General features: G+C 35.3%; 1 protein-coding gene across 1 annotated transcript; it reads right to left on the bottom strand.

Annotated features, from left to right (window-relative positions):
* Nucleotides 1–887: 887 nt before the first annotated feature.
* On the bottom strand, nt 888–10,425 carry themis (thymocyte selection associated). Its single transcript, XM_053514542.1, has 6 exons — nt 10,140–10,425; nt 8,841–8,978; nt 6,738–7,205; nt 4,586–5,625; nt 2,054–2,156; nt 888–1,298 (listed from the first exon to the last, which is right to left on the bottom strand). Exons 1-6 carry the CDS (start codon nt 10,228–10,230, stop codon nt 1,129–1,131), a joined length of 2,010 nt encoding a protein of 669 aa, XP_053370517.1. The 5' UTR covers nt 10,231–10,425; the 3' UTR covers nt 888–1,128.
* Between the last annotated feature and the right edge of the window lie 427 nt (nt 10,426–10,852).

Below are 10,852 nucleotides of genomic sequence, written 5' to 3'. Positions count from 1 at the left end.
CTTTTGTCAGTTCCCTTTGGTGTTGGCCTCTTTTATTTGATCTGTTCTGTCTCTTTGATCTGGTCAGTCATTTTTTCTTTGATTTGGTCAGTGTCCTTTTATTTTTGTTCTATTTCTGTTTTGTTCTCTTTGATCAGGACTGTTGCTTTCAAATTAATCTTTTGATTTGACCAGTTTTTGTTGATTGGTTCTTTTTGATTCGACTATTCTATTTTTACTTGGTTTCTTTTAAATTAGTTGATTTTATTTTATTTTGGTGTTCAGCTTTCATTTGGTCACTTTTATCTTCCTTCTAATCATTCCATACGCTTATAATGATTATTTTACATGTTTTTTTTTTAAATTATTGTTATTAATTTAATGATTTATTTCTTCTGGTTGTTCAGTTATTTTCTCTCTTTATCTTTCTTGAGATGCTGTGGGAGGTAAGTGCATGAAAAAAAGAATTTAGTTTTTTTGTGCACTCTTGTAGCTGTCTCATAGAAGTGAAAGTTTATTAAACTGGAAACATAGTTAAAAGGTAATAACTTTTACTTTTAAATGTATCACATATTAAAACTTGATTTTTCTCTCATGTTTCATTTGATGGAACGAAAACTAAAATTTTCTTCAATATTATCTTTATCAAGAAGAAGAAAAAGATGATTATCATGTTGGTAACTCAATCCTTTTACAAGAGGAAACACGTAATTGTCTTTTTTTTGCACACAAATTCAAATTTAGCACCAAAATGTAGATTTAAGTTAAAAGCTGATCATTAAAAAAACTTGCTTTTCCAAATTGCTTACAAATTTAGATTTTAAGTATAATAATAATAATAATAATAATAATAATAAACGTGAATCCTTTAAGAACTCTTAACGCATTGTTTTATTATTATTATTGATATAGTGTATATTTGCACTAAAACTGCTAATACTGTGTTGAAATGAAAGTAATATGATTATGACTAGGACAAAACTCTCTTAATAGTATTATATAAATGTGAACATATTGTTCTGCTCTCCTGGATGAGAGTGAACGCTAACAGCAGGCTCGATGATGGCGAAGATCTCCAGGTTGCTAATTTTTTTCTTTATTTCAGTCTTTCATTCATGTTCGTATCCGTATAGTGTAATTATATGACGGCTATATCGTGTTACTCGGTTTAGTTTGAGGAGAAACGTTAATAGACTGTTCATTGAACTGCTTCCTGATGTTCTCCAGTTCATCTTCATCAATGTATTCGTAATCATGAGTATCGTCGTCATCCGTCTGGTTTACACACACGTCCTCCATACTGCGGCCTCTGTTCACAGCTGGAGGTGAGAAAACACATGCATACACACATCATTCATTAATAATACTTAGCAAATGAACAAATGAGGCTGGGATTTGCATGCATCCAATAACATGTGAGAGGCGTTCGAGTCAAACAAGGACTTGTGATGAAATTTCTGGTGAATGGAGGCTTACAGATTTAAGATTTTAAGCTCCGTACGGCGATGAGACCTTTAGCTGCAGTGACACACTTGAGTGCCGTACGTCCATGAATGATGATCCCGGCCGCGGTGGCTCGGGGCTCACTGTAGTCGTTCCCGTGAACATTCAGTGAGAACGCCTGATCATTGAAAATGACTTCGCCAACTTGTGTAAGAGTGTGTGTGTGTGTGTATGAACTGTACACACAATCATTCACAAACACCACTTCCACATTACAGAAACTCGGCCAGGACTACACATCTCCTGTACAGTCCACATGTTTGGAAAAGTCATTAAAGGAGTTCCTGGGAGGCCAGGGTTTCAGACGTGAATCAGATGAATATCAAATGTATACTGCGAGAACTTTCTAGCTTGGTGGTGTCCAAGCACCAGTGAAACACTAGGATAAGTGCATAAGTCTAGCAGGAGATTATGTAGAGGAATAAAGGGAATGTTTACTCTCAGAATTCTGTACCGTTATCAAAAGTCCCACTTTGACTCGAACACTCCTCATACATGCAAACTGCAGGTCCAACGAGCATTGCTAATTAGAAGACCTTCTTGGCATTGTAACTGTAGGTGATGTTTGTACCTTTCTGTACAGTAGTTCTGGGTAACGTAGCAGGACTTGCAGCATCTTTCTCAGTTTCTGTTGTAGTGCAGTCTGTGGAACTTTCTCGGCTGACCACCGCAGGCTGACGGGACAGAAAACACGCAGGACGTCAGTTTAATCCATATAGGTATTAAAAATAAACAGCAGATTTCAAATTCAATGTAATTGATAAATCACTCATCATATCTGAAGCAGATTTTGCCCTTTTAGGGGTGTTAATTTAAATGACCAGAATTTAATTTAACTGTGTAGAATAAACATTAGTTGTTTATCTGTGAAAGTAACTCATGTACAAATAAATGCAAAAGGGCCTTAAAACCTGACAGTAAAATTATGATGAGTAAAACATGCACTTTTTGTTGTGTGTAATATTTTTAGTTGAGCTTTTCAAAGAATAAAAGAGTAAATAAAATAAATGAATACAAAATAAAAATAAAATTATAAATGGAAACATCTATTTAAATAAAATTGTGATAGTTTATAATATAAGATCAGCCACGTGCCTGGTTAACTAATTAAGAAGTAATAACAAATGAAGTGGGATAAACTGAACAAACTGGTGGACTTTGATTACTCTGGAGTGCAGCTCCATCGCTCGGCACCAGATGGCAGAAAAAGACAATTTCAAAAGATTTCCAAAGCCTTTATTTAAAAATAATAATAATAATGAATAGGAGGGAATCGGTGTAAAATTGAATATTAAAAACAATCTCTTGTAAATTAGTCCATTTATTATTAAAAGGTTAAAATACATTAATGTCGATGTGGTTTATTCCCCCCTATTTGGAAATGGATGTTAAACGGCCTTTCATTGTTTAATACGAGTCCAGAATGTCGTAGAAGCTCTTTTTAAGATTAAAAAAAAGGGATTAGCTGATTGACTGGTTATAACTTGGTCCATGGTCAGATAGTAGAAAAGTAGTGAAAATAATTAAAAAAATAAATTTTTATTTTTTTATTTTTTGCAAACAGCACATTTTTGCCCTGTCCCGAGTGTATCTGATTATTGATTAGTTGCTTATAACCAAGTTTAACTGCGTAGTGCATGACTCAGGTGAGCTGGGCGCTGACGTCACTGCAGGGCAAATAATCAATTCCTTTTGGACCTCTGAGATTCAATTACTCCATTCACCCGCTTCAGCTTTAATTCATTTCACTTTTCTTTTTTTAGTGTAAAACCAACTAACTAACTTTTTTTAAGCGACTGAGGGAGTTTAAAGGTGATTGGAAGGTTTTGTTTCTTTTTTTTTTCTTTTTATCCTACAGATGGTATATCCAATAGGAAAGGTCAGTATTGATAATGTGATGAAGGAGTTACTAACTGGGCATTACTAACTCAGTTACTCACTACACTGGAAATATGAAAGTAACTGCAGAAAAGAGTCTCGGCTCTTTACTTCTTTTATAACCAATAAATATAAACAGTGATGCAACTGAAATAACACTAAAAACGCTCTACTGATATTTTAATAATCACCATTATTAGACAGAGCTTAAAAGCCCTGAGTTATATAAAATTTGTTGTCCTTTTGAACATAGTGATGGTAATAAAATTACCTTTTTTTTTACAGATTATACAAGAAAATTTAATCATTTAACTTTACAATTCATCACTAAAAATGCTCCAAAATAAAAAAAATAATAAAAAAAACTTAATTTAAGCTAGTTTAAAAACAATTCTACACAGTTTTGATGTGGATATTGATGCATTAACAACAATCAGCAGTTTTTATTTATTTATTTTTAAATTTAGGCACTCATATTTCACTGACAAGGTTTGTGCTATAAATATCCTCATCTATCAAAGCTGGTATTTTTTTTTTATTATTTTTGTAATGGAGGTGTTCTTCGCCTTGTTCCTTTCCAAGTCACAGAGTGTAGGGTGCAGAGTCATGTGACTAATGTTTTTAATGAGTTTATGAACACAATGAGGAAATTATCAACAGAATTAAAAAAATAAATAATTAAAATAAATAGACAAGATTATGATGATAAGAGATTCAGAATGTCAGTTTTGTTTACTTTTTCGATTAATTGCCCATTTTGTTGCTTGATGGCTCGGAGGTCTTTTGAAGTCTAACAGATGAAATATCAGGGAATCTTTTACACATTGTTAGGAAAATTATCCAAATAAGTGAAAATAAAACATATAGTAGCCTGATAAAGTATTCAGGGTCGTAGGGGACCCCCACAAGCTGGAGCCTATCCCAAGAGGTTTATGGCACTTATTCTGCATGTCTTTGGACTGTGGGAGGAAACCGGAGTACCCGGAAGGAACCCACCAAGCACAGGGAGAGACATGCAATGCACACAAAGATGGGAATCAAACCTGGACCCTGAAGGTGCAAGGTGACGATGCTAACCACGACACCACCCCATTATATTTCATGTGGGGAAAAACATTATTGATTATTATGACAGTGACTTTCATAAGCATTATATATATATATATATATATATATTTTTTTTTTTTGCAGATACAGTAGTTTAATCTTAATCAGTGTAGATTACCTTTGGTGAGCAGGGTGTGGGTTTCTCTGGTTTTGCTTGAGCTGGCTTGACTGGTCGCTCCGGAGGTCGTTTTGGTGTTTTCGGGGGGCGTGGTGGGGGTGTTAACGTTGCTACAGCATACCTCCTCATGGTGTAGTAACATTTCTCAAAAATCTCTTCGACAAATGAGTTGACGCCACATGAAGGTTCCCCGTCTTCCCATTTTTTAATTATGTGAAGAGTCATGTGAGTGCGATTAACTGCAATCTCCCACCAGCTTGAAAGGTCAGTGGTCGAGATGAGCAAATAAGGGTCAGCAATTTCTTCCTCGATGCGTAGGCCTGGAACTCTGGCCAAAATGTCCTCCTTTAATGAAAGATCACGGACGGAAACCTTGACATTAAACGGCAATGGGAACCAACGGCAAATCTCTGAAATGAAATACTGTCGTTTATCATGGATGACTTCCATAAATCCGCCATCTAAAAACATGGGGAGACGCACGGCCTCATGGGATTTCCCTTTAATTTTCAAGCACAACAGGGAATCGATCTTATCTCCAATTTCACCATGCTTGGGTTCTTTTCTCTTCACTTGAAACTCATCCCCCACAAGAACGGATGCCAAACCATCATAAACAGAATCGAAAGGCCTAGTCGCCACAACATGCAGTTTTTCCGTGTCACTTTGTGCTCGTTTTAAGTCGTACGCTGTTGGAAATTCACGTGGTCGGCGCTTGAATCGGCCATTATAGCTTGTCGGAATCAGAAAATGTCTCGGTGATTCTTGTCGAATTTCCGTGGCAAGGATTCGCTTGGCTTTGTAAGCCCTGTGAACGATTATTTGTGTGCAGTCTAAGAGGAATGCCAATTCTTCTGGCATGTTCCCTTCAACTGTAGGCCTTTCTATCACTTCAGCCAAAAAGGGGAAGATCTCGCAGGGTTTTTTGAAAATGTCATGAGGAGAAAGTGGCTGGATGAAGGAGCTTGTGTCAGTCTGATCTGTCACATCCATGACTTCCACATCCAGGTTGGACGGAATGACAACTATATTCTTCCCGACTGTGGGGGAAAAGACAACAAAACATTAGACAAATGTCACTTTGCTTAAAGTTTTTTTTTTTTTTTGCATGAACAAATCTGTGAAAGGTTTCCATCAGGATAGCGACCTGCTACCTACTGAATAACACTGGTCTTAATTCATCTCAATGCAGCTTATGATCACTCCAGATCACAGCGTTCTGTTAGGTGGACTGAAATGTTTTAGGGTTTAACACCTGTGTTCTGGTTCTAATTGCATCTGTCTTGTGTGTAACAGTCTGTACATTTTAATAGTGGTCTAAGAATAAAGTTTGGTGTTAAGGTAAAGAAGAGGGTTAGGGTGTTCCATAAGGCTCCATTCTAGGACTGTTACTGTTTCCTTGTATGTGCTGCCACTGGATATAGTTTCACATAATTAGCTTATAGCTATGTTGAGAAACATATTAAGAACTAAGAATTTCAATTAGGCCACCAGTGCTGGCTAGGGGTTTGACTGCAGGTTCTAAAACATGGTCAGGGAGTACCCCTGACCTGCATAGGTTAGTGTTTTCTCTGCTCTCAACACGCCTGCTTTGACTAATAATCAGCTAATAATAGTCGTTTCTGAGTTAAAGTGGGTTGTTAGAGATGGGAAAACATTAAAGCCTGATTTATGCTTCTACATACATAAAGGTCTATGCAGAGCCTACAGCCTTGTGAGAAGTTTGTGTGCTGGTGTGACTGTTTTGCACTGGAGTACATCAGCAACTAGTCAGTTCACAATGGGGTTTCTATACCACTGTGGTACAACTCTATGACTCTCTCTTGTGAGGTACTACAAACAATGGGGAATGAAACTGAGTAGAGCTTGTTGGAGTTAATAGATATTGAGGAAAAGTGGCTTTGACGGAAATTATTGCTACACAGAAGCAGGAAAACCCATCTGTACTATATTGAACTCAGAAATGCATAGAAGAAGAAGAAACTGTAATTATGATGCTACCAGGTGGACCAATCACAGTTGTTGTGGTCTACGTAAGACCTACCGTGTATTAAAACTTGACGCAGGCTTAAAGGTAGGTCGGTGAGTCCAAGCCCTTGATATACTACTGTACAGTACGACACAGCATTTAAATAGGACACTCGTCACTTACCTGACATAACGGCTTGTATCTCGTACACAGGAGTCAACGTCAACTCTCCACACACCTTGTCCAACAAATTGGAAAACAGCAAATCCTTCACAGCCAGGTCTTTTACTACAGTCACAATTCGCTTCCTCCCATTAGAGATTTTCCACTTGGCGAGCTCTTGGAGTGTGTAAAACTGATCATCCTCACACTCCATGAAATTCCCTTGCTGTGAAAGGCCGAGCGTGAAGTGGAATTTCGGCTCTCGATGAAGAACCTCGCATACAATGTGGCCTTCAACGCCATCTAGGTCATGACAGACAGAGGTAATTCGGAAGATCTCTTGCTTTTTCAGCGAGCCCTGTGGGAGAGCAATTTTAGCTGACGACTGGAACACCGGCTGGCCGAGTACATGAGATCCAATCTTCATTGACCGCACAATTTCTTGGATGCTCAGATAAGGCTCAGTGTCTGCTACAATCCTAAACAGACCTACGGAAATACAGCATTTAGAGCGGGATAACAAAGAAAACATGAACATTCTTAATTATTTACAAGAATGAGTTAGGAAATACCAAACGATGCAAAATCTTCTTAACATCAATCATAGTCTAACATTCTTTTTATGTTTGGTGTTTATTTTAGTTTTCCTTCCCTAGTCCACCCTCAGACTTTAGGATGCAAAGCCTAATGAGTAGCATAATAACTAATTATCCTGAAGAGTAAAAACTAGTCCGTTGTTTTTGTTGTTCAAGATGGCTGTCTCTATACCATTAGATAAATTAATCACATTCTTATATCGCTTAAAATTCTAGTATTGCCACTTTGAAGGCAATGCTAAATGTGAGCTAGGTGCTAGCATGAACAAGTAAGTAGATGAACTGCATTGTAGTGCTAATTAATTTGTACAACACTGATCTAGAGAGCTAGCTAAGCTAGGTTTACTGAGGGGAAAAATCTACCATTATTTTCAGTAAAAATTATTTTCCGGTGATATACAATAAATAGCAGTGTAGTAGGCGCGGGGACCTGCATGCTGTATATATGGACCCGTACCCTCACTTACCACATTGCTATTTATTGTAAATAGGCCACTCAGGCTCGTCTGGATGGAGGCTAACTGCATTTAATTTCCTCTCTGCATGTATCTAATCTAATCTAATAATCAAACATGGCATGAGCTAGTATTATATTAATATAATGCACAGTTGCACTTATTTACAAAATGTTTTATGATAGTTAAGTGGATTTTAATAATGAAACTTCATTACAACCTTAATTTATCTATATATAGTTTTTGCATATTTATTATTAGTCACTAATATGTTTAATATTCACTTTAATAAAATGTTTAAAGGTCATGTCCTACATAGAAGGCCCTAGTCAATTTATTAACGTTTCTCAGCGTTTTATTTATTTATTTATGTACTACTTAAAACTGTAAGTCTGTTTAAAGGCATGATTTTTTTTTTACTTTAATATTGTTAACTTAATATTTCAAATATCAAAGTTAAGAATCAGAAAATGTGTGTATTGCTAGACAGACTTAAAAAAAAAAAAAACATTTTTTATTATATCTGTTTGCATTTGAGGTGGTAAAATCTTGCAGTTCCTCTATAATCCTACAGGTGATAAACCATTCTCTAAACCATTCACACTTTGGCAGGCAGCACAATGTCCTGTGTCGTTATAATAATAATAATAATAATAATAATAATAATGAAACAGGATATTTATAAAATCACGATATGTAAGTATTGATTCAATAATGTTAGTATCATGCTAATATCATATTGCGATCCCTGATGAGCTTCCATTCCTAAAATCTATGTAGAGCTGGGGAAAGGGCTTACATGATATCAGTGTTGAATTAGGTTGTTTACTAACAAAAGAAGAATTTTTTTTTTTTTAAAGTAAGATTAAAAAAATTTTAGAAAAGATCTGGAATGCATGGAATAAGCATCTGTGTTCATGATCACACAAGCAAGGTAATGTAATAATCACCCTTAAAAATGTAAAACTTATCACTACTTATAATAAAGAGAGGGCTACGATAATAAAAGAGCATTTACATCATTATCGTTGCGATGCAACGGGTTTGCAAACGTTCTCCATATACCTTCATACCTGGGTAATCTAATGGAAGGTTGATCTCCATCCCGTCTGAAGTGTGTGCGATGAATCTGGTGATGGTGATGTCAATGATCTTCATCAGATCTCCGGTGGAGAGACAGCATGTTCTTCCAAAGAGCTCGTACACAGAACCTAAATCAAAAGCATGAAAATATAAAAATCATTATTTATAATACTTTTTTGTATTTACATTATATATATATCTTAACTAAACTACATCCTTTGTGTGTTTCAAATATGCAACATTTTACAATTATGATCATGTCTGGTTCTAAACATTGTTGCTTTTAGAAGGAACCAATCGCTACCTTAAAAAAAAAAAAGGATAAATATTCATTACATTTTTCATCTAATGAATAATAAAAAATAATAATTAGTACAAAAAAAATATTAGTTTTGTTAATTTGGTCAATTAAACATTCAGTCTAAAGCGTGAGTGCCAATATTTACAGTACGCGTGCTGTTTAGGAACTTTTGTGTGAGTTTACATTTGAGATTACATTTTTAGACATTAATGAAATTAGATTTTTTTTTTTACTGTTTAAGCACACACCAGTGAATGTAAACGTTAATTTACTTTGTTGTTTTAACATTACTGATATATTTTATGAAATTAAAGAGTTTATATTTTATCCAGACTTAAAGCTAAAATCTGATTAAAATTTTAGCTGAAAAGGAATGTAATATATATATATATATATATATATATATATATATATATATATATATATATATTATAAAGGAATTTAATTTAGGAGTTATGATACATAGAAACAATAAAAAAGACAAATATTTACGCCTACTTTTATGATCGTGTACGTTTCGTAGTTTGAAACTTTCATAGCGTAATATTGAGCTGATGACATTTCAAACAAAGCGAGTGCAAGAACAATACATTTATGTTTTTTTTTCTGAAAATAAGCCACTTTAAGATTTTAACTAGATAAAATAAGCGGTTAAATATTCATATAATTCTCAATACCAAATCGTCTGTTTTTACTTATTTATGATGACCATAAAATGTGTAAATAAGCACAGGATTGTAGGCAACATTTTGGTCAAAACTGGTTGATTTTTAAATGTAAATAAATTTCACCAAATATTACATTTCCAAATCAAGAAACGACTACAAATTAAAGAGAACCATCAGCTCAAGTGACCAAAGTGAAATGGAGAGAAACAGAAATCAGCATGTTTGGTTTTGTTTTTTCTGCTGTTGAAGCATTTAAGTACAAAAATGTAAGGTTCAAACTAAACTACATTTAGTGTACAAAGATATCAGCTCGTTTCTACCTTGAAAGTAAATTCCAGACTGAATCTGGAGAATCCTGGGCAGCGTTTCAGGGTCCAGAGAGCGAGTGAACTCCGTTAGTGTCATCGCCATCCTCGATACCTTTTAAAAAGCTCTCCCAGCGCTGACTTCTACAGTATTAATTGTCCATTGGAAGATTTACTAATAAAAATGATAATGAAAAAAGGAAGCCAAGGGGTCGAAAAAGGCCAGAGCGATGGCAAAAAAGTGACCTTTGACCCCTTTTTGGCCAGGGTAAAGCTCTGAGATGTCGAGAGAGAACAATAGAGTGTGAAATATAGCTCTCGGAGGAGGAGAACAGGAAGTGAAGGATGTCGACCTCAAAGGAAAGCGACACTCTGCAGAACTGCAGCAATGAAACCACACGCGAGCATTATTCACCCGCTCTCTACTTCAGAGGAAAAGTTCTGATGGAGGGACGCTGGGGGGCTAAAACTCTGGGGGTGTTAAAGATCTCCTTCTTTAAGGAACAAATGTTTAAAAAAAAAACTGAAGGTGATATAAATAACTAAAGCTGACACAAAGAAGAATTGAATGTTAATTTGATTTGGGTTTATTTCATGTTTGGCATTTCGAGCTTATTTGAGGACAAAAAGGGTGTGCAAACTTTTGTCCTGACATTTTGTTTAATATGCTCTTAATATTTCAATAATGCAAATAGTACAATATTTTCACCTTTTTTATTTTTTAAGAA

This window comes from Clarias gariepinus, chromosome 2, assembly GCF_024256425.1.
Source record: "Clarias gariepinus isolate MV-2021 ecotype Netherlands chromosome 2, CGAR_prim_01v2, whole genome shotgun sequence".
Classification (NCBI taxonomy): domain Eukaryota; kingdom Metazoa; phylum Chordata; class Actinopteri; order Siluriformes; family Clariidae; genus Clarias; species Clarias gariepinus.
Note: the sequence above shows the minus strand (reverse complement) of the source record. Positions and strands in the feature narration are given on the sequence as shown.

Coding starts and splice junctions, on each gene's coding strand:
- themis (XM_053514542.1), bottom strand. CDS start 10,230: ATGGCGATGACACTAACGGAGTTCACTCGCTCTCTGGACCCTGAAACG. Junction 7,206..8,840: donor CCTTCCATTAGATTACCCAG/GTATGAAGGTAT, acceptor GTATTTCCGTAG/GTCTGTTTAGGATTGTAGCA. Junction 5,626..6,737: donor GATACAAGCCGTTATGTCAG/GTAAGTGACGAG, acceptor TTTCCCCCACAG/TCGGGAAGAATATAGTTGTC.